Raw genomic sequence first — 23,802 nt, 5'->3', positions numbered from 1 at the left:
CTAATTTTGATATCAGTATTATAATTATAAATAAAATAATCGAGAAAATGTTTAATGTATATACATCGGAACTATGTATTGATGAAAACGATTTTCAATCATAATTAGCCGATCATCTCTACAACTAAAACAATTTTTATGTTATTGAACTAAACTAATTTTCGCAACGCACGTGCAATTTCTTCGCTCGTTTAAATTAAAAGGTAAAAAATAAACTGGAAAAAGAAAAAAAGATAATTAGGGCGAAGGTATATATATATAGTGAGTAATCAAGTGCGTGTCGTCATTTAACCGCTTAACTGTGTACCCACTTGCCACGTCATTTACATGGTAATATTACGTGTCACTCCCACATGGATCACATAACTCTTCCAACACTTTTGATTTAAATCTTTAAAATTAAAAATAACACATTATATATAGTTACATGGTTGTACAGGAACATAAAGAACATAATTAGTTTAAAAAGGTAAAACAAATCAAAGTAATTATTAATTATGGCATCAGGTCAGGAAAAGAGGTCGGAGTTGGATGAAAAGGCCAAGCGAGGAGAAACTGTCGTCCCCGGTGGCACCGGAGGCAAAACCCTCGATGCTCAACAACATCTAGCTGAAGGTAAATGATTATACTTTTGTTAATTTGTTAACTATTGAAACATTAATTAATAAATATAATGGATGAATAATATTTAGGAAGGAGTAAGGGAGGGCAAACTAGGAAGGAGCAGCTTGGGACAGAAGGGTACCAAGAGATGGGAAGCAAAGGTGGTCAGACAAGGAAGGAGCAGCTTGGGACTGAAGGGTACCAGGAGATTGGTAGCAAGGGCGGTCAGGCTCGTAAGGAACAGCTCGGGACACAAGGCTACCAGGAGATGGGTAGCAAAGGTGGGCAGGCTCGTAAAGAGCAAATGGGTACTGAAGGCTATAAGGAGATGGGGCGTAAAGGTGGTTTAAGTACCACTGATAAGTCTGGACAAGAGCGTGTTGAAGAAGAAGGTATCGACATCGATGAGTCTAAATATCGAACCAAGACCTGAATGATAGTGCTACCGGACTGTATGATGTATATATGGTGCTAGCTTTTAATTAGTTAAGGTTGTTATATTATGTAACTTCATATGTATGTTCGTTAGTTAACTCTCTTTAGTCGGTCGTTACAAGTGTTCGTTCTAAGCATTTCGTCTCGGATGTACCTTTTTGCAGTGGCAATGTATTATATAATATGAAAATCGGATGTATGTACATGTGTATGTTTTCACCTTTAATGGATAGATTAGCAATGCAATATCATGAATGTAACCTATAATTAACGGGTCGATCGGAAAGTGTTTATGATCCGTTACGAGATTTAAGTACACAACGATCCCGATCTCGTAAGGATATAGAAGTTTCTCGTAAGGATATAGAAGTCTTACGTTGATGTTTTAATAATGGAACCACAATCGAAGAAAAGTATATATATAAAGGAACATACAATATAATATTGGGAAAATTAAAGTCTATTGCTCTCTTTAAGACTAATCTCAACCATGACGTTGTCATGGGCATTTTCTCAGCGCCACATCAGCTTTCTCTCCTCCTTTCTTACCACTTCCTCTCATAACATTCCCAGAACACATCATTGTCAACCATGACATAATTAAATAAATAAATCAAATAATGGTAATTAGTAAAAAAAAAAAAATCAATGCTATGGGTCCATCATATATTAAATATTAATTATTAATTAAATATATAAATATAAATATAAAATAAAAATGACCACCTACTTCATCTTCTTCCTTTAACTCATTTTTTAAAACCTCCATTTTTCTTAAATTAAAAAAATAAGTTGCCATCAAAGAGTGAAAATTAATTAGAAATACACTTAAACATTAGATATAAACTTGAAAAAGCCCCAAAATATTGCAGCTCTCCGTCCTCAATTATGCTTATTGATGAAAAATTTCAGGGCGAAGTGGCCGAGGGCGGTGGAGGGCGGCCGAGGGCGGGACCATTGCCATCGGCGCCCTCACATGACGGGTTTGATGACCACCTCTATAGCGTACCGATGAGAATGGTCTAATTAATTACACATAGTGAATGATGTAATTAAAAGAATAAAAACCCCTTGTCTCTCTCTAATTCACATATACAAAAATTATGAACCAGAAGCATATCTTTCTTTTACAACTCTATATATAATACAAGTATATATAATACCAGTATACTGCAAAAGAAGCCAACTTGTTTCTCCATGTATTCTATCCATCACGTGCATAGACTTCATGGGCTTATGAGTGCAAATTCACTCCATGTTTTATGTTGTTGACCACTAATTAATCCATTTATGCATGTAATTAATTAGGAGTATAACTAGTCACAAACTTGTAACTTCTATGACTTTGTCATTCTTGATCTATTTTTGACTCAAAGATCGTAATGGATCCCGCCTCCCCTTCTTCGGTGGAAACGACTAGCGCCTACTAGTCCTTAATCTATTGATGTCAACTCTCTCAAATTACAACTATATGTTGTTTTTAATTTGAGGCCTTATCTTTCTATCTTCCCTTTATGAACAAAAAAGAAGATGCAATTTCTCCATGTAATATCACACATGGGATGATATTTTTATTTTTCCATGTTTTCCCAAAAACTTTTGTTTTCATGGGACTACAAGAGTTTTTTTCCTTCTTCTTCCTTTGTTTTTATAAACAAAAGGAAGAGTTAATAATCTTGTCATGTTCAACATTTTAAAAATGTAAACATGGCAACTTGTTTTTTTCCTTCATACTCATTTCTCTGTTATTTTCTTTTTCTTCCTCTATTTCTTCTTTTTCTTGGCCATTCCTTTGACAGTACTTGAAAAATTCGCGAAAGTTTTGTAGTTGATCACCGTAGGAACGATGCTCTGAATACCACTTAATCTGTTACGAAAAGAGATGGACACGACGATATTGCAAGGATGTTGTTTATTTGCTTCTAGTTTTTGTTGAACGTAAATAAAAAAAACAAAGTGACGGAATATAATATGTGTGTTTGTTGTAACGTTGAATGAAGGATAAAGATAACTAACACGTAAGATTTGGGACTAATAATCTTTTTATTATTTCTCACTAATTCACCAATGCGTACAGAAGTAAATTAGAGGCCTATCCCCTTTTTTTCTCTTTGTTTACATACAGAATAATAGAAAACAAATTGGTCCTGCAAAAATCATGACAGATGGCGGTGGGACCTCTCTAGTGATGGTGTGTATTTTGTTTCAAAGGCTAGAAAGATCATTGCGGATAAAAATCATGCTACGTTCTCTGTTCGAACGGTTTGGTGTAACGTTGTACCCAGGGCCGGTCAAACTTTGGTCAAAGTTTTTGCATGCCCAGAGCGAAATGATTATAAAATGCCCCCAACAGTTACGTAAACATATATTTTTATGAGGTTTAAACTATGGGTATTAATAATTTTTTTCGAAATGATGCCTCTAACCGCATGATGCCCCGGGCCGTAGCCCGCCTCGTCCATAGCCTTAGCCGGCCCTGGTTGTACCGATTAAAATCAACATCTTCATTTGGCGTCTCAAACTACACAGGCTTGCCACCCTTCGGAACTTGGAATCTAAAGGGTTATCATTTGATAGATCACGTTGTGTTCTTTGTGACGTATCGGAAGAATCCCATAATCATTTATTCGTTCAGTGCGACACATCTTACCAAATTTGGTGTAGTTGGATAGGTATTCAAATCCCTATATGGAACGCGGTTGAAGAAATCTAGCCCCGGATAGACTCGTTCTCTAATCACGGTTCCAAGAAGCTAATAATTTCGATAATTGTTTTCTCGACTTTATGGAACATTTGGAATCTTCGCAATGGTATCATCTTTAAAGAGCACAAGGTTAGAAAATCACACGTTTTCGATAGCATCGTTGCCTCGGGTTTTTATTGGTTGTATTCGAGATACCACAAAGCCAAAATTAATTGATCGGAGTAGTTGAAGGACCCTTTGCATTCGTTGTAAATTGCTTTTTCATTTTGTTTTTTTTTTTTTTGGTTTTTTGTATTTCTCATTTATATTTGTTCTTTTCTCTAACTCCTTACTAGTTTTTTAATAAAATTTTGGCCGTTCCAAAAAAAAAAAAAAAAAAGAATAATAGAAAACAAAGGCTATCTAATCTCTCTTTTTCCTGATATTTATAGCTAATATAACCAACTAGAAAAAAGGCCACTATATATCCATGACCCACAATCATGCACACTAATAAGATCATGGACATGGTCAAAAACATACATGAGAGTTGAGAAGCACGTGGACTTTAATCTTCCAAAACGTACTCTTGACTCTTTCATGATTTCCTTGTTTCTCTCGGATTCAACAACGGGTAAGGATCCTACTGTGCGTCATTTGTTGGTGCGCCGCACTAGTAAGGCAAAGGGTGCGCCGCAATAGAAGGCTATCACGCCACGCCGCACCACATAACGTGAAACCACAAAATCATTAACAGAAATCAAATCAGGTGTTTCTTCTGAGTGCGGCACACCAAACATGAAAGTAATGAGGTGCGCTGCACGATGCTGCAGATTCTACAGAAAGGTTGCACTTTTTCCTAAACGTTTTGCAACGTTTCATAGATGGTTGAACGGTGTACTTAGACGTTTTTGGACCCTCTCAAACATGTCTAGTGCAAAGTGATGTGTCATTTAATCATAAGGTTTCTAACACTTCATTCCACCTTTTGACCTACTATAAATGCAAACCTTGATTCATTGAAGAAAGGTTCCAAAAATTTGACATTTCTAAGCATACTTTCAATACTCAAACTTCGAGATTATATTTTCTATAATTGCAAGGAACAATTATCGTTTGGTTAAGACGGTTGTTCAAACTAGTCATATCCTAATCGTGATTTAGTGATACCCGTGATCAAGTGGGTCGGAATACTCGATTATGAAAGTGACACCACGATTCTAGTATCAATCCGGTTACAGATTTTCAACACACAAAACACATACATCCAACACACGAACAGACTAATCTGCATTACCTTTGCATGAGCATGAACAGAGGTGGACCCAAGAGGCTGTACAAGGCCACCTTAAATAGATTTACTGGAACTAAGAGGCTGTACAAGGCCACCTTAAATAGATTTACTGCAACATCATTCACAAATGTAGCGACTTCGAATGTTCCTCTGTGATTACCAGCTACACAAATAACTCAATTCACATTTGGAGCATTCAATCATGAAAGGTTAGAGAACCATACAAATCAAGAAATTTGATGCATCCTTAGTTTGTTGGTCCGATGAAGAGAGGACTGAACCTACTGTGTTGCCAACAGTAGAAGATCAAAGCCCCTCCTTATATTCTATTTCGAGACTTGAATTAATACTACGTTATGACACTTAAGGTGTTAATATACAGTTATGTCACCTAAAATGTTCATTAACAGTGAGATATTATTCCATTAGTCAGTTTGAATCACAAAATAATCTTTTACTTAAATCTCAATAATCTGTTTTCAGTCATACACGTCCAGCAATTAACAATCACAAACTAATCTATTTATAGCTCCGAAATACATAAATAATTCAAAAAATGTAAGCAAAACATAATTAACCTAATCTCAACCTAAATATAAAAAGGAAAACTAACTAATAAAATTGAGAAATTCTACATTTACATACATCTTACATACAAAAGTTTACATGCTGACATGGAGATCCAACTTGGCATTACAACTCATCAATTGACTTAACCAACTCACTATCATAAACTAACCCATTTAACTCAAGTTAAATTAAATAATTTATTCTTATTAATTATATTCACTTTTTTGTTTCCAAAAACAGAGAATCACTAACAAATTAAGAGAAATCTGTTAGGTAACATCATGTGATGTGATCCGATCTTCATCATTATCGTAACTGCTCTTCAATCTTCACATATGTTTATAGGTCTATGCTTTCGTTATCGGTAAAACAAAACAGTTACAGTTACGTTTGAAATTGATGTCACTAAGTTATTTTAATTCTCAGTGGGTTTTAACAGACATGAATACATGTTTCAGGAAATAATGAGAAGCATTCATGTTGTATTTGCTATTTTTTCTTTTTCCAAAAGACAAATAATTTTATTTGTGAAAATTAAATGGATTACATTCAATCCACGTGATGAACTCTATAGTAATCTCCTCCTGAAATCTCTAAGGTGATCGATAAAATGAAACTTGGTGAATATAAGTTACATCGTCAATTTACATGAACAGATCGTCAAATGTCATATTTGGAGCATTAAAAGCTACATTTAGGGAGTTGACTTGTGATGATTGTTGAATTTGGACGCCTAAGTGTTGAAATTGTGGTGATACTGGTGAAACATAAGGTCGGTTAACGATGGATATTGTGGTTGTTGAATAGGATAACTTGGAATAAAACCACCACAATGATTTGGAGAGTTAGCATGCCCAGTATGATTTATGTGTACCTGATGATAAGTAGTCGTCATCATCATCACGTAAAGTTGAAGAGTTATAAGATGATTGATCCGATATGCTTAATGAAGAACACAAATATGACGATTGATTTATATTTATTAAGATAAGATGATTCTAACGAGTAGCAGACTAGCGACGAGCGATTAATTTGGATGGTTCTAATAAAGAAGAAAATATGCGAAGAGCGGTTACGATAATGATGAAGAAGATTAGACCACGTGATGATACTAGCAGATTTCTCTCAACTGTATTTAACTTTTTTTTTTTTTTTTGGATATGAGATTATCTAGTGATTTGTTAATGGTTCTCTGTTTTTGGAAACGAATAAGTGAATAATTAATACAAATAAATTATTTAATTTAATTTGAGTTATAGGGTTAGTTTATATTAGTGGGATGGTTAGGTTAATTGATGAGTTGTAATGCCAAGTTGGATCTCCATATCAGCATGTAAATTTTTGTATATATAAGATGTATGTAAATGTAGAATTTCTCAATAAAATTCAATGTCAAGTAACCGCGCACACACAAAATTTAACCTAAATCCCTAATATATCAACAAAAAACATAAAGCGTTAAACTTCAGCAACCAAATCATAGAACCCTAAATTCAAATTACAAACATATACTGTATTTCATTCTTACCATTACACAATTCAACAGTTTAAATTGTTTACTTTATTCAAACATAACCAAATTCAAGTCAAATTCATCAAACTTACAAATACGATCATATATAGCAACAATTGAACCTCAATTGTAGTAGAGTTCAAGGCCCATGCCATCATGAATCTCGTAATCCTTAAGAGTGATATGATCCTTGTAAATATTGTACCACTTCTGGATCCTGATCTTATCGGCACGGGTTCCGGTTTGAGCTGCAACAAGCTTTTTCAAATCTCCGATTGTGTCGTCATCGTTGCACTTCACTCGCACCTTCTTTCCTAAACGATCGTTCAAAACCACCTCGATCATGTTTGTTAAATTTAATTTTTTTTGTTCTGCAATACGATTGGTGAATCGACTCTGTGTGAAATTCCAAACCCTAATTTCTGATTTTAGGATGCGCGTTGTGGACCTTATATATAAAATCCAAGGCGGTTTTGGGGGCTGGCTTTCTCGGAATTGCACATTGACCCCTTAACTTTCCGATATGTAATGTTCGTACTTGTTAAGGAACAATTTTGTAAACTACGGAGTGTTTATAACGTTTTTGATTTTCTCATGTTCTCTTTAGATAATATTATAAAACTAGTTGTGGAGCCCTCGCTTCGCGCCGGAGGCTCCGTTTTGAATGCGAGTTAAAAAAAAAGTCTTGATCTATTTTGTAAAAAAGAATTTTTTTCGACATAACATTGAAGGGTTGTTCCTTTTGTAAAAGTTGCTTCTTTTAGCGTTCGGGTTTTATTTTAAAAAAAAAGTTAGTAAAGTGGGGGTTCGATTTGTATTTTAATAAAAGTTAGTGGGTTAAGTTTGTGAAATTTGAAAAAAATTTACGTATAAAGTGGGGGTTCGATTTGTATTTTAATAAAAGTTAGGGTGTTAAGTTTGTGAAAATTGAATATTAGAAGAAGAAAAAAAAGTTAGTAAAGTGGGGGTTCGATTTGTATTTTAATAAAAGTTAGGGGGTTAAGCTTGTGAAATTTGGGAAAAAATATACGTATAAAGTGGGGGTTCGATTTGTATTTTAATGAAAGTTAGGGGGTTAAGTTTGTGGAAATTGAAAAGGGAATAGTACTATTTATTTCCCCTTTACCTTTTCGACATAACATTGAAGGGTTGTTCCTTTTGTGAATGTTGCTTCTTTTAGTGTTCGGGTTTTATTTTAAAAAAAAAAGTTAGTAAAGTGGGGGTTCGATTTGTATTTTAATAAAAGTTAGTGGGTTAAGTTTGTGAAATTTGAAAAAATTTACGTATAAAGTGGAGGTTCGATTTGTATTTTAATAAAAGTTAGGGTGTTAAGTTTGTGAAAATTGAATATTAGAAAAAAAAAGTTAGTAAAGTGGGGATTCGATTTGTATTTTAATAAAAGTTAGGGGGTTAAACTTGTGAAATTTGAGAAAAAATATACGTATAAAGTGGGGGTTCGATTTGTATTTTAATGAAAGTTAGGGTGTTAAGTTTGTGAAAATTGAATATTAGAAGAAAAAAAAAGTTAGTAAAGTGGGGGTTCGATTTGTATTTTAATAAAAGTTAGGGGGTTAAGCTTGTGAAATTTGGGAAAAAAATATACGTATAAAGTGGGGGTTCGATTTGTATTTTAATGAAAGTTAGGGGTTAAGTTTGTGGAAATTGAAAAGGGAATAGTACTATTTATTTCCCCTTTACCTTTTCGACATAACATTGAAGGGTTGTTCCTTTTGTGAATGTTGCTTCTTTTAGTGTTCGGGTTTTATTTTTTAAAAAAAAGTTAGTAAAGTGGGGGTTCGATTTGTATTTTAATAAAAGTTGGTGGGTTAAGTTTGTGAAATTTGAAAAAAATTTAAGTATAAAGTGGGGGTTCGATTTGTATTTTAATAAAAGTTAGGGTGTTAAGTTTGTGAAAATTGAATATTAGAAGGAAAAAAAGGTTAGTAAAGTGGGGATTCGATTTGTATTTTAATAAAAGTTAAGGGGTTAAACTTGTGAAATTTGAGAAAAAATATACGTATAAAGTGAGGGTTCGATTTGTATTTTAATGAAAGTTAGGGAGTTAAGTTTGTGAAAATTGAAGAAGGAATAGTACTATTCATTTCACCTTTACCCTTTAGATATGTGTATATAATATAAAATGCGTACTAATTATTTAAGCACAGATTTTTTTTTCCTTTTTTTATAACGATCTAACGCTCATAACAAATTTTGGCTATGAACAGTGACGATTTCAGAATCAGAATTCAATGGAGTTCTTGAAATTTTTTTCACTATCAATTATATTTAAATAGTATTTTTAATGGTAGTTTACCTTCAAAAAGTTACAAATTTGAAATATATATATTTGGTCGTACTCTATACAATTCAAAGAAAAAACTATAAATTCGGAAAATATATGGGGTCCTATAGTTGAATTTAGTTGTATCATATAGAATTTAAAGGGTATTTTCTAATAAAATTTCGAACTAGTGGTGTCCCGTGACCCCACGGAATACTATCAAGAGTCGTCATTGGCTATGAAGATTATTTGCAGTCAAAGTTAATACGGACACAAATGAATTCTCTTAGGTATTTTTTAGTGTAATAAAGCTTTCTCCCACTCTTTGAATAGAATGTAAAGAATTTACATCAACGTGTGAACGTGTGGTAGGTTTGGAACCATACCAATCGCCAAATAGTTGGTGAACATGTCAAACGTATGTTCATAATAAGTAACAACCGACTTTAGTAGAATAATGTTGATGTTGACAGATTATGAGCATGTTCAAGCCATATTATTATTCATTGCGTATTTTGGCTACCTTTTGATAAGCATTTTCCTTCTCCAATGTGTAATCTCTCAGGGTGTAATGCAGTATCGACATGTAGCACGTCATCAAAATTGTCAAAAACAACCATAGTTGAATCATGTAATTTGTTATTGCATGCTCCTGACCTGACCTCGTTACATCCTAAAATCGGAAGAGTGTTATTCAACAATCATGCGAGCATAAATGTTTTTTTATGTGTTCATCTTCCAAAATCGTTAAAAGCTTATCGAGGCGCTTATGTCATGACCAAGCTTGGACTAATATGTGGTGCGCCACTGACAATTTGAGAGTTCTACCTTTATTAGCTTATCATGATGTGATTGCGTGCTAAGAATGATTGATACTGTAGCCAACGATTACGAATATCATTATAATATTCATATATTTGTATATGATTATAAATATTAATTATATTAATATATTATTATTAATTATTAATTATTAATTAATATTTACAATATTTAATATTAATATAAATAATAAAAATAGGGTCTAAAAATAAATTAAATAAAAATGATACCAAGTGTTCCAGAATTCAGACCAGCTGGCCCATCCGAACCGGATCCATGAGACCCAGATAGAATAAACGGTTAGGTGAATACGATGCACGTGCAACCCACGCACGCTGCGGAGGCTTCCGGCTTCGTCTACTTAGTTCCCATCGTCATCATCCACTTTTCATCTTTTATATTACTTTACTACCTCTCTTACACAGGCAGAGCTTCGGTGTAATAATAATGGCAGGTCAGTTAATTATCTATTCGTTAATATCAATTTTTACATCTGTCATCAACTAATCAGGAATTTACCCTATGTTTTAACTCTTATCATCATCATCATCATCATCATTATCATACTTTAAGTTATTTAGTTTCGAGATTTCAGCTAACGACTTTACCTGTGATTTAAATCGGAATTGAGATTTTCATATTCATTGATAACAACTTGTTTGTATAACTATGTAGACATAGATTAAAATTAATCAATTAAGACACAAATTTACTCTTATATACTATTACTCCGTATTTATTAAGTATGTTTCGAATAAATTGAATTTGTTTTATGATTGTAGCTACACTAAGTTTTTTAAGTGGTTGAGTTCATATTCTGTTTAAGAGTATAAGTAACAATCGGATTGGATTACAATATTAATAAGGTTTAATTTAATCTAAGTTAAATAGACGATGAATTAAATGAAAAATGAGTAGTATGTAAAGATAAAAGCCTTGTTTTTGTTTGGTCTTTAATGTTCGAATTTCCGAAATATATATCCCTTATCTCTTCTCCACTTCATGTGTCCACATTCATACAAATTTCCCAAACAAACTTTTTTTTGGATTTCGAATGATTGATAAAGCAACATAACTAGTGAAAATACAAATCCATCAGCTTAATAAAATTTTTATTTTATATGAAACCTTGATATAATCTGATAAAACTCCCAATCTTTTATGCAGAAATGGTGGGGAAAATTGTTCATAATTTACCGAGTGCACAATGCTGCCCACAAAGTAGGCAGTGCGGATCCCTATATCAAAGGGATCAATATGCCCGATATAAACGCAACTTGCTTCCTTTTCAAGGGAAGAAGTTGGCATGGACGGGGATATCGGCCATCCAGTTGCGTAATGTGTCAAACGTTAACAGAAGAGTTGTTCATTGCAATGGTCTGTTCTAGAGTCTTACCATCCTGGTTGATAACTAATGCAACCAAGATTTGAACACCCTTAAGATTCTTAACTGACTTATTGGACGATTTACGATTGAGATATTAGTGATAAGCTTGCATAGATAATCATCAGTGCATGTTATAGTTACATATCCTAGGTTGGAGAACACGAGTATTTACCGTGCTTGAATGAAATGAACTCATAACTCTCGTATAATAAAAGATATACTACGCGATTAAGAAGCATATGAATATCGGTGGTGTATAAAAGATTTAAAAATCAGACCATTCGGTTAAAAATTCATGTAAACAAACAAGGCCTAGTCTGAGATTGTTATTTGTTTTCATATGCTGCATTTAAGAAGGAAGAACAATTTTATGTGCTTTTAGGCTTTTATCTTTTCGTCCACAAAGGCCGGTTTCTAACAGACTTCTTTTGCAGCTTCCCCTTCAGCTACAGCAGCACCATCACTTGAAATTGTAGATTTTCTCAAACTTCAAAATGGCAGGTATAATTTATTTTTAATATGTATTTTCTTTCAAACACACTCTGATGATAACTGAAAGAACGTTTGTGCTTCTGATATATATATTTTAAATTGGTCCATGTTGAGTTGCTACAAAATATATATAAACATATTAGTACAAAATAGTAGAGCGAAAGTTGATGTGTGTATGTGGTGTATTGTCAATTTTTTTATTACATAAATACGTCAATGCAGCGACATTCGTGGTGTTGCCGTTGATGGTGTTGTGGGAGAATCTCTAAACCTCACGGAGCCAGTGACACAAGCCATAGCAGCAGCGTTTGCAGCATGGCTTTCAGATAAGAAAAAGGGTGATTCATCTAAACGTTATAAAATTTCTATCGGCCATGATTCTCGTATTTCTGCACAAAAGCTACAGGTATCAATCCCCACTTCTGCTGGATTAAAAATTCATATTATATATTTATTTATATATGTGTATATAACACCAGTGGCGGACCCAAATTTTTTTTTTTTACCGGGGGCAAACATTTTTTTAAAAACCTAGGGATTTTTTGGCAGAATATGGAGGATTTGGGATAAATTATAGAGTTTTTTGAGCAAAATTTGGAGGTTTTTTGGGCAAAATACGAAGGTTTTGGGGCAAAATACGAAGGTTTTGGGGCAAAATATGGAGGTTTTGGGGCAAAATATATAGAGGGTTAGGGGAAAAAAAAATTCCACCGGGGGCAAAATCGAAAAACCGAAAAAATTTGCACTAAAATTTGGAAATCCACTGGGGGTGGGCGCCCCACCCTGCCCCTTCTTTGGTCCGCCCTTGTATAACACTATATACGAATGTTACTTGTCTGAAAGATGAAAGATGGGCGTGATTTTTCCAGGATGCAGCTTCTCGGGGAATCGCTAGTGCTGACTTTGATGTTGTGCAATTCGGGTAGTGTAGCTATTATTTATTAAACACATCATCATAAACTATTCACTAATATTTTCTGTTAAAGTCTTACAATAAACGATTCTGTAGATTAGCATCCACACCAGCAATGTTCAATAGTACGTTGACTAATAATGAAGATGTCCTCTGTCCAGTTGATGGAGCTATCATGATAACAGGTAAAAGAAATGAACCAAATCGTCGAACTGGAATGTTGTATACACTTTTTCACTTACTGAAATTAGGCTTCCTGTTTACTTTTTTTGACAGCAAGCCATCTTCCTTATAATAGAAACGGGTTCAAATTCTTTACCAATGCGGGAGGGCTTGGAAAAGCCGATATTAAGGACATATTAGAGCGTGCTGCAAACATATACAAAGGGTTCACACCAGAGTCTCTAAAAGACGCCGAAAGAAAAGCGTCATCTTCTGTAAGTAAAGTTGACTACATGTCTGTCTATTCTTCTGACCTTGTATCAGCTGTTCGCAAAGCTTCCGGAAACATAGGTATTACATTCCTTCATATAAATATTATTAAATTTATTTTTAATTGGCACATTTTTTCATGTTAAGTTTATTCCTTGTGTCATCAGAAAAGCCATTGGAAGGATTTCATATAGTTGTAGATGCTGGAAATGGAGCTGGTGGATTTTTTGCAGTAAGTTCAATAAATACTTTATCGGTCCGAATTCATGTGGATGTGCCGAAAAGGTCACTTTAGGGTGTGTTTGGTTAGTGGGTTTGGGAATGAAGAAATGGTTTTCATTCCCAAGTTAGGAGTTTCGTAAATTTGGAAAAACCCATAACCATTGTCATTTTTTAATGAAAACCCGGACACCCATAATGTTTATATTTATTTATATTTTCAGGGCAAGGTACTGGAGCCGTTAGGTGCTATTACTTCTGGCAGTCAGTTTCTAGAACCAGATGGTAATAAAATAACCAACCGAGTTAACTATATAAGTTATGGCATCAAAGTAACTTGAGTTAACATGACTAATGGTCAGGTTTATTTCCCAATCATATTCCTAACCCCGAGGACAAGGCTGCAATGAAGGCAATAACACAAGCGGTTCTTGATAACAAGGCTGATTTAGGAATCATCTTCGACACAGATGTTGATCGGTGATTAATATTATATACATTTAAATCATTTCGTTAGCCAGAAATATTTGAGCATTTTTTTGTAAATTTGTAAATCATGGTGTCTAAAACAGATCTGCTGCTGTGGATTCTGCTGGTCGTGAGTTCAATCGGAATCGTTTGATTGCTTTGATGTCTGCTATTGTTTTAGAGGAAGTAAGTTCGTTAAATTGTTTGCGAAATTGCTTAGCATCATGGTTATAAACTACTTACGTTTTTTGTTTGTTCATATTAGAACCCTGGAACAACTATTGTCACAGACAGTGTTACTTCAGATGGGCTTACAACATTCATCGAGAAAAAACTAGGTAACAACATCCTCAACTCAATCCAATTGCAATATTTGATTTATCGGGTTGTGTGTAGTCATGAACGGGCCGAATTGGATCTGCAAGATTTGACCCGTTGGCTGATGTTTCCAAATTCTTGCAGGTGGGAAGCACCATCGGTTCAAAAGAGGGTATAAAAATGTTATTGACGAAGCGATTCGTCTGGTAAGAGTTCAACTTAGGACAGTACTTGTTCCAAATGACATTTTACTACGAAGCTGACGTGGCGTTTTTACAGAACTCCGTTGGGGCGGAATCACATTTGGCTATTGAGACGAGCGGCCATGGTGCACTCAAAGAGAATCACTGGCTTGATGATGGTGCTTATCTCATGGTACGTGTTTCTTGTATATACACACACACACACACACACACATGTTGGAAGCTTCGACGAGCCCAACACACCCACTATAGAGGATCTAGACTATACTAGACTCACTACACCAACACTTTGACGTTGATTCGCCTTTAATTTTATGAATTCTTAGTGCACAATAGTACTTAGGCGACAGTGTCGACCATATATCATTTAGGCGGTATAACCGACCATGTATCACTTAGGCGGCAGAGCCGACCATATAATAAGAACAACACAAGTGCACTAAGAACTTAAACACAAACTAAGGCTTAACCGGGAAACTTAACAAAGAACACTTTTATTAATACAAAATACAATTATAATATTACTTACTTACAAGCTTTTCTTCTCTACTCACACTCTTCTCACTTCTTACTTCTTCTCTACTTCTTAACTCACTCTTTTCACACCTTACACAAATGAACTACTCATCACCCATATTTATACTACCCCATGGAACATTCTAGAAACTAGATATTTCCATGGATAAATATCTAGATATTTCTATACAAATATCTATATTTTTCTTTTCTAGATTTTTCTTTTATTTTCTAATATCTAGATATTTTCTTATACGTATTAATATCTAGATATTTTACATATATACATCTACAAATTCCATATTATTTTATAATACCAAATTTGCATTGCATTTTAACACTCCCCCTCAATGCAAATTTTCTTCCGTTGATGACTTGCAGATCATTCCAAGTGCTTCTCTGAATTTTTCAAACTTTGGTTTACTTAGGCTCTTGGTGAATATATCTGCAACTTGTTCATCTGTCTTTGTTGGCACCATCTTGATCTCCCCTTCAAGGACCTTCTCGCGAACATAGTGATAGTGCACTTCTATATGTTTTGTTCTCGCATGAAAGACTGGATTTTCTGCTAGACGTATAGCTGATAAGTTATCGCAGAAAAGCTTTACTTGATAATCTGTTGATTGATGAAGATCTTCCATTAGCTGCTTTAACCAAGTAATTTCTTGTGTTGTTGATGCTGCCGATCGATATTCTGCTTCGTTGCTTGATAAGGATACAGTTGGTTGTCTCTTGCTGCACCACGATATTACTCCTGATCCAAGACTAAACATGTATCCAGTTGTTGACCGTCGTGTATCGTAGTCTCCAGCATAATCAGCGTCACAATATCTAGTCACCCGACATTCTTTTGTTCTCTTATATAAAATGCCAAAGTTAATAGTGCCTTTAACATACCTTAAGATGCGTCGTACAACATCAAGGTGAGGCTTCTTCGGATTGCTCATGTATCGACTAACCACTCCAACTGCATAAGATATGTCTGGCCGGCTTAGTGTGAGATAAATAAGACTTCCGACCATCTTTCGATACATAGTAACATCTTGAAGACTTTTTCCTTCATCTGCTCGTAGTTTTGTATTCGGATCCATCGGAGTTGAGATAGGTTTGCAATTAAGCATTTCGTACTTTTGTAAAAGATCTCGCGCATATTTCTGTTGTCCCAGAAATAATCCTTCTCTTTTCTGCTATATTTCGAGTCCAAGAAAATGTTTGAGTTCTCCAAGCTCCTTCATATGAAATCTGATAGACAGATTCTCTCTTGTTCTTTGGATCTCCTCATAGTGATCTCCCGTGATGATTAAGTCATCCACATATACTAGCACTATGGCTAGTTTTCCTTGATCATGTTTCACAAATAAACTAGAATCTGAAGGAGCAACTGTGAAACCACTTTGTACTAAGAACTCGCCAATCTTCCCGTACCAAGCTCTTGGAGATTGCTTCAAGCCGTATAGTGCTTTCTTTAATTTGCAGACATGGTTAGGATGGGACTTGTTCTCAAAGCCTCTTGGTTGCTCCATATAAATGTCTTTGTCAAGTTCTCCATGTAAGAAAGCATTCTTGACATCCATTTGCCACATCTTCCAAGATTTGCTGGCGGCTAAAGCTAGTAGAGCTCGAATTGTTGTGATCTTCGCTACTGGACTAAACGTTTCTTCATAATCCAGCCCATATTGTTGAGAAAAACCTCTAGCAACAAGTCGAGCTTTATACCTTTCAATGGAGCCATCTGATCGAGTCTTCACCTTGTAAACCCATTTACAAGATATTGGTTTTACATCTTTTGGCTTTGGAACTAAACTCCATGTCTGGTTTTCTTTTAGTGCATTAATTTCTTCTTCCATCGCTTTCTGCCATTCTTGACTTTGTGCTGCTTCTTCATAAGTGGAAGGCTCAATAGGTATTGATTCATCCACATGAGCAGCATTAGCATACCTCGGATTAGGTTGCCTCGGCCTTGTTGATCTCCGTAATTCTTGCACATGCTCATCGGCATCCATTTGGCTTGGACGAACCTCTTCGGATGTAGATTGATGTACCCCAGTTTTCCATGGACTCGTTTCCTTAGAGTACGATCCATCTCCTTCTTTAATTGGATCCGATATGTGCTCTTTATGTTCTTTTTTCTCTTCTGGAACTACTTCTAATCCATGAGATTCTGGAAGCTCTATCTTTTGAGGTGACCACCATGAAGAAGCTTCATCAAATACCACATTTCTTGAAGTATGACACTTTCCAGTATTTGGATCACAGCATCTCCATCCTTTTCTTGATTCATCATAACCGACAAAAATGCACCGAATTTCCTTCTTATCAAATTTGCTTCGTAGATGATCTGGCACGAAGACGTAGCATACACATCCAAAAACTTTGAGATGGTTGACGGTTGGCTTGATCTTCCATAATCTTTCATATGGTGAAATATATCCCAACTTTGTTTGTGGGAGTCTGTTAATCACGTACGATGCCGTCCTCATACATTCAGCCCAAAATCTGCCAGGTACATTCTTACCATGAAGCATACTTCGACAAGTTTCGGCAAGGTGACGATTCATGCGTTCCGCCACTCCATTCTGCTGTGGAGTATTGGGGCAAGTTAATTGCCTTCTGATCTTGTACTTCTCAAGATAGATATTGAACTCATTCGATAAATATTCTCCTCCATTATCTGTGCGTAAGCACCTAATCTTATTATTGAGCTCACTTTCTATCTTCTTCTTGAACTCTTTAAACTTCTGAAAAGTCTCCGACTTTTCCTTCATGAAGTAAACCCACACATACCTTGAGAAGTCATCAATGAATGTCACCATATACTTCATTCCTCCAAGTGTTGTTTGTTTCACTGGGCCAAAGACGTCAGAGTGTATGAGCTCTAGTGGTGTCTTGGACTGATGTTGTGACTCCTTGAATGGCAATTGGTGAGCTTTTTCAAATTGACATCCAGCACATATTGTATCCGTTCGGATATCAATTTGAGGAAGCCCATTTACTATGTGTTTTACCATCATCTCCTTTAACTTGTTGTAGCCCACATGCCCAAGACGTTCATGCCAAAGATCAGCCGTCTCATTCTTTCGAGTCTTATCCACATAAGTTGTTTCAGCAGATAATACATAGACCGACTCTATTCTTCTTCCTTGCATAATTGGATTGCCAACCACCTTCACTCTCTTGAATACGGTCACATCTTCTGGTCCAAAGAGCACATAATTCCCTTCTGCTGTCAATTGTGGTACTGATAGTAAATTCTTCTTTAGGTCAGGGACAAGATACACCTTCTCGAGTTGGAGCTTATGAGAGTCGCCTTCATTTGGAATTATTGTCTTTCCAATGTGAGAAATAGATAACCTTGAATTGTCGGCTGTCAACACGACTCTCTTTCCTTTGTAATCATCCATTTCTTGCAGCTTCGTCTCATCATTGGTCATATGATTTGAGCACCCAGAATCAATGATCCAATCATCTTTGTAGTTTATTTTTGACTTTAAGGTTGTTGTAAGAGCTTGATCATCCATGTCAGCTTCAGCGGAGAGTCCTGTTTCTGCATCTCAAGTTTCCTCATTAATGGTTGCTTCAAATGTGACCTCTTTCTTCTCATCTTTTGCGGTGGCCACATAAGGAGCTCCCCCTGAAACGTTGCCTTTTGATTTTGGGTGACCCTTCCACCCATATGTCTTACTTTCTTTCATCGCCTCTTGTCTTCGAGATGTTGCTTTCTTCTTATTGGTGAAGAGTGCATCTTCTCCGTCTTTTATGGTTACTTCATTCATCTGCTTATTCTCCAGCTCTATTAATGATGGTTGAGTAGGCCATCCTCTCACAGCGGCTATAAATCCATTATACTCGGATCTTAAGCCATGAATGATAATTCTATTCATCCTTGCATCACTCACTTTCTCTTCAGGAGAAAGTTGAGATATCTCACGACAAATAGATTTCAACTTGGTGAAATACTGAGAAATAGACAGACTTCCTTGTGAGATACCCGCGAGCTCATTTTTCAAGAGCTGGAGGCGTGCTTCATTCTTCTTCTTCTTTGAAAATAATTTTTCAAAAGTTTCCCAAGCTGCCTTTGGTGTTTTCTCGTCACGGATGTGCTCCAATAGATCCTCCTCGATTGTAGTCTTCAGTATAAATAAAGCCTTCCCAGCCTTGATGTTCCATTTTCTCAAGGCTTCGGCATTTTCTTTTGGTGGAGGCGTTGTGTCACTGCCAGCAACTATTTCCCATAAATCCTGTCCTTGTAGGTAGGATTCTATACAAGTCCGCCAATAACCATAGTTGTGGTTATTGAGACTCTTGATTCCACTGCTCGTACTTGCAAGATCTGCCATCGTGACGTCCAACGTCCAATAAGCTTGGTCCCAGGCCTATGAGCTTTCACAGTTCCTAACTGTGCTCTGACAGAATCTCCCTTAGGGCCTTGGTGTTAACAAGACGATGTAAACGTCCAACGTTTACCGATGAGTACCTCCACTAGCAATGGTCCCGAACGACCCGCTCTGATACCAATTGTTGGAAGCTTCGACGAGCCCAACACACCCACTATAGAGGATCTAGACTATACTAGACTCACTACACCAACACTTTGACGTTGATTCGCCTTTAATTTTATGAATTCTTAGTGCACAATAGTACTTAGGCGACAGTGTCGACCATATATCATTTAGGCGGTATAACCGACCATGTATCACTTAGGCGGCAGAGCCGACCATATAATAAGAACAACACAAGTGCACTAAGAACTTAAACACAAACTAAGGCTTAACCGGGAAACTTAACAAAGAACACTTTTATTAATACAAAATACAATTACAATATTGCTTACTTACAAGCTTTTCTTCTCTACTCACACTCTTCTCACTTCTTACTTCTTCTCTACTTCTTAACTCACTCTTTTCACACCTTACACAAATGAACTACTCATCACCCATATTTATACTACCCCATGGAACATTCTAGAAACTAGATATTTTCATGGATAAATATCTAGATATTTCTATACAAATATCTATATTTTTCTTTTCTAGATTTTTCTTTTATTTTCTAATATCTAGATATTTTCTTATACGTATTAATATCTAGATATTTTACATATATACATCTACAAATTCCATATTATTTTATAATACCAAATTTGCATTGCATTTTAACAACACACACACATGGATATTTGTTGTTTTGTCCTGATATGATTTCATTTGCAGGTCAAGTTATTGAACAAACTTGCATCAGCCAGAGCTTCAGGTCAAACTGGCGGTAGCAAAGTTTTGACCGATTTGGTAGAGGAACTGGAGGAACCTGGTTTTGCTGTTGAGCTTAGATTAAAGATAGATCAAAACCATGCAGATCTCAAAGGAGGGTATGTTCATTGACCTGCGTAATTACTGCACAATCCTCGAGAATTCGAAATTTAATCTATCAAACTCGTGCAGATCTTTCCGTGACTACGGGGAAGCAGTCCTTAAGCAATTGGAAAACAAAAGTGAATCGGATTCGAAACTTCAAAAAGCTCCTGTTAACTACGAAGGTGTACGAGTATCTGGCTATGGTGGATGGTTCCTTCTAAGACTTTCACTTCATGACCCTGTCTTGCCCCTTAACATCGAGGTAAACAGACGTCTTTTTAACTACGCAGTAAATAAATTGTATACGTGCATGAAGGAACGAAATAAACATTTTAAAATCTGCAGGCGCCAACCAAAGAAGATGCAGTAAAACTTGGCCTAGCAGTGCTATCAGCTGCAAATGATTTCTCTGCTCTCGACGTATCAGCCTTGGAAAAATTCGTACAGCAGTAATGTTCGACTACATTTCTGTCATAAAATGCGACCTGCGTTTGGGGATATCGGTTGTAATACGTAGTTACAGGGCTTATAAACTGTCGAATTTTGGCTGTTCTAATACTTCTATAACTAAATACACTTGAAATACTTACGAAAGAGGTTTGCTGTTTTGATGTTTGATGCGATTAATCGTGGCATACATTAATTTTGTTGATTGTGACATATAGATGTATGATTTGTTTGTTATAAGCGAGCATTATGTAGTATACAAGTTGGAGCCATGTATTATAAATGTACATTTTACAAAGGGAAAAAAACCTCAAATTTCCATTTATCTTACAAGAACAAGTAACCCCTAGACTATATAATGATATATAATGACAGTTGCTATGAACCCTAACATACATTACTTTACTTGATTCATCGCACCTTTCGAAATAGTAGTGGGACCAAATGAATCTAGCAAGTGTTTCAGTTTGTATCAAGGAGCTTCATCATGAAGTTGAACTGCATGTCTGGTGCGGTCCTGGGCTGGGGCCATTTGGCTCCTTCGGGTATTGTGATACTTTTAAAACCCTGGCTTCTATATAAGTTGATTGCACCGGGGTTGTTTAGGTCGCAATGTAATGCAATGGACCGACATCCCCAGGTTCTTGCTTGGGCCTCCGCTTTTTCTATGAGCCTCTTTGCTATTCCCTTCCGTCTATATCTTTCTCGAACTGCAACATTTGACACGTACGCAATCCCAGTCCTGCAAACAGACTCGCGTATGATTAGTTCCTCTAGTTCGACTTTTGAAGTCAATCCTCTCGAAATTCAGTTTCAAGATTCATACTGACACATAATAAGTCAAATATAGTCATTTCCAGACTAAAAGTAAATCTTATGAAGTATATATTCTAATCATCAAAATTTCGAAAAAATGTGTAGAAGTAGTCGCGAATGTTAAGTAGGTAACTAGTTTATGTGACATCAAATGTAAAACTATTTAGTAGCATAACTTAATGCATTTTTTTATAAGAACAAAGGTTGTAAAAGTCACGAGTTGGGGATGAGTCCGTCGAGACTTTGGAAGGAGTAGTCGGTCGACGAGAGATGACGAGTTGGGCGTTGACCAACGTTGACTTTTAGTAATAAATAAATTAAACATATGTATTACACACAGATATACCAAACATAAAACATAAATATTTTTCAAACATAGATATATGACACAAAATTTAATTTTTAAAATAATAATTTTTTAACCCAACTTTAACTTTGACCGACTCAAACCCAACTAGGCCAACTCAACCCGACTTTGACTGACATTGACCTGACTAGCGTTGACCGACTTTTAAGGCGATTTTGGGCGAGTCGGGACGGGTTAGTCCCCAAACCCCGACTTTCACAACAGTGAGAAAGAACAACTACTTTGACCCAAAAAAGTCAAAACTGCCTCGGAATGTTATTAGAAGCTCACCTTCTCTGTCGAAGAGGTCCTTTCCTAGGAAGAAAATCGGCGACGGTATCTAAAGTCAAAATTCCAGCAACATATCCTTTATTCAGACTAATCTTTGCACCAAAACCTGCAATTTTGAGATCATCATCACCGACGGTGAAAGTGTCGTCTTCAGAAGCACCAGTAACAGCAACCAAACATGTTCTTCTACAACCAGGGGGTACTGACAATCCAAACACGAGTGCAAGTAGTCTGTCAAGCCTCAAAACAAAGTCTAATGGGAATGAGTATTCAGGGAAGAAGGAGCTACAATGTGTTTCTGCAACTTCCCAACAATCTTCAATTCTTGCCTCGCGAACAACGATCTCGGGGGAGACAAGTGGAAATATTTCAACAACTTGACTTGCTTTGCAAATTCCTATGGAGTATACATAAAAACAGATAATGATGAATTAAGAATCAGGAAAAGGTTTTAAGGCATACAAATTAATACTTTTGCACTTGTATGCACTCTCATTGAGCTTTATATCTTGTGAAGTGTCCCAATTTTCACAAGATCAAGGGGCAATATTATAGGTACTCCACCATTGCAGATATTAACTTGGTATCTAATTATTTTGGAATAAATTTTTGTTATTACTATGAAGATCAAACTATATACACCCTACCATGAACTTCTCTTTTCATTTTAGCTTAAACCACAAACTAATAAACATCTAATTGAAGTCTGAACAACTAACTTAAGGCTTGCTGCAACCCACAAAATCATTAGCAGCATCCATATAAGAACAACAACAAAACCAATTCGAATATGCAGTAGTGAATATGCCAAGTCACCAAAACTCATGTTATTGAAATCAAGAAAAACAGATAAAGACAAGTAGACAACAAATCACCTGAATTTTATGACTTCAAATCAAAAAGATCAAAATTTTATACTATTATAATCAATAAAGCCACAAAATTTAGCCCCTGATCAAAATACATATTTTCATATACTTGCATCTACAGAGAGCAAGATAGTACCTGATCTTGAAAGATGATGAGAAAGAGATGATTTATGAACCCTAGAAGGATAATAAATTGGTAATTTGTTGTAATTGGGAGAGAGGGTAGTTCCCATAGGTATGGTCCACATTTCTTGGGTCAAAAGATACAGATTCTGTCTCGCCTTGATTCAAATTTTTGAATGATTTAAGTTTGGATCAAGGAAAGATAAAGAAGATGATGACAGAAGGATGAATTTGAGAATTTAGGATTCCATGCTAACAGACAACATTTGTTATTCTCGTTATACACTCGACACAAACTGAATTGTTGTGTTGTGTAGCATTTCTGGGTGTTTTTTTGTTCTTTTCTTAGAGGAAGATTTTCCGGGTCGGGTCGGGGATTTTAAAATCTATTAATCATATTGCTTGTGCAA

At 35.7% G+C, this 23,802-nt stretch overlaps 4 protein-coding genes across 7 annotated transcripts; 2 read left to right on the top strand and 2 right to left on the bottom strand.

Moving 5' to 3' along the window:
- The first annotated feature begins 497 nt into the window (after nt 1-497).
- On the top strand, nt 498-1,036 carry LOC139862627 (carrot ABA-induced in somatic embryos 3-like). 3 transcript variants are annotated; one of them, XM_071851247.1, is made up of 3 exons: nt 498-615; nt 693-764; nt 945-1,036. In XM_071851247.1, the coding sequence occupies exons 1-3, from the start codon at nt 498-500 to the stop codon at nt 1,034-1,036; spliced, it is 282 nt and encodes a 93-aa protein (XP_071707348.1). The 3 variants fall into 3 exon arrangements, with proteins under 3 accessions (XP_071707348.1, XP_071707347.1, XP_071707346.1); XM_071851246.1 differs by having other exon boundaries at nt 885-1,036; XM_071851245.1 differs by having other exon boundaries at nt 693-1,036.
- A 6,047-nt stretch (nt 1,037-7,083) lies between these two features.
- On the bottom strand, nt 7,084-7,548 carry LOC139862415 (ubiquitin-like protein 5). Its single transcript, XM_071851015.1, has one exon. It carries the CDS (start codon nt 7,441-7,443, stop codon nt 7,222-7,224), a length of 222 nt encoding a protein of 73 aa, XP_071707116.1. The 5' UTR covers nt 7,444-7,548; the 3' UTR covers nt 7,084-7,221.
- A 2,925-nt stretch (nt 7,549-10,473) lies between these two features.
- Nucleotides 10,474-21,227, top strand: LOC139862100 (uncharacterized). Of its 2 annotated transcripts, XM_071850649.1 has the most exons (17): nt 10,474-10,655; nt 11,369-11,578; nt 12,023-12,089; nt 12,303-12,486; nt 12,950-13,002; nt 13,090-13,178; nt 13,270-13,506; nt 13,593-13,657; nt 13,869-13,929; nt 14,007-14,124; nt 14,217-14,298; nt 14,378-14,450; nt 14,575-14,636; nt 14,710-14,805; nt 20,360-20,514; nt 20,588-20,762; nt 20,846-21,227. In XM_071850649.1, the coding sequence occupies exons 1-17, from the start codon at nt 10,649-10,651 to the stop codon at nt 20,951-20,953; spliced, it is 1,842 nt and encodes a 613-aa protein (XP_071706750.1). In that variant the 5' UTR covers nt 10,474-10,648; the 3' UTR covers nt 20,954-21,227. The 2 variants fall into 2 exon arrangements, with proteins under 2 accessions (XP_071706750.1, XP_071706751.1); XM_071850650.1 differs by lacking the exon at nt 11,369-11,578 and having other exon boundaries at nt 10,476-10,655; nt 20,846-21,225.
- Nucleotides 21,191-23,711, bottom strand: LOC139862103 (GCN5-related N-acetyltransferase 4, chloroplastic-like). The gene is made up of 3 exons (XM_071850654.1): nt 23,406-23,711; nt 22,401-22,797; nt 21,191-21,689 (listed from the first exon to the last, which is right to left on the bottom strand). The coding sequence occupies exons 1-3, from the start codon at nt 23,515-23,517 to the stop codon at nt 21,410-21,412; spliced, it is 789 nt and encodes a 262-aa protein (XP_071706755.1). The 5' UTR covers nt 23,518-23,711; the 3' UTR covers nt 21,191-21,409.
- Between the last annotated feature and the right edge of the window lie 91 nt (nt 23,712-23,802).

This window comes from Rutidosis leptorrhynchoides, chromosome 8 (assembly GCF_046630445.1).
Source record: "Rutidosis leptorrhynchoides isolate AG116_Rl617_1_P2 chromosome 8, CSIRO_AGI_Rlap_v1, whole genome shotgun sequence".
NCBI lineage: Eukaryota > Viridiplantae > Streptophyta > Magnoliopsida > Asterales > Asteraceae > Rutidosis > Rutidosis leptorrhynchoides.
Note: the sequence above shows the minus strand (reverse complement) of the source record. Positions and strands in the feature narration are given on the sequence as shown.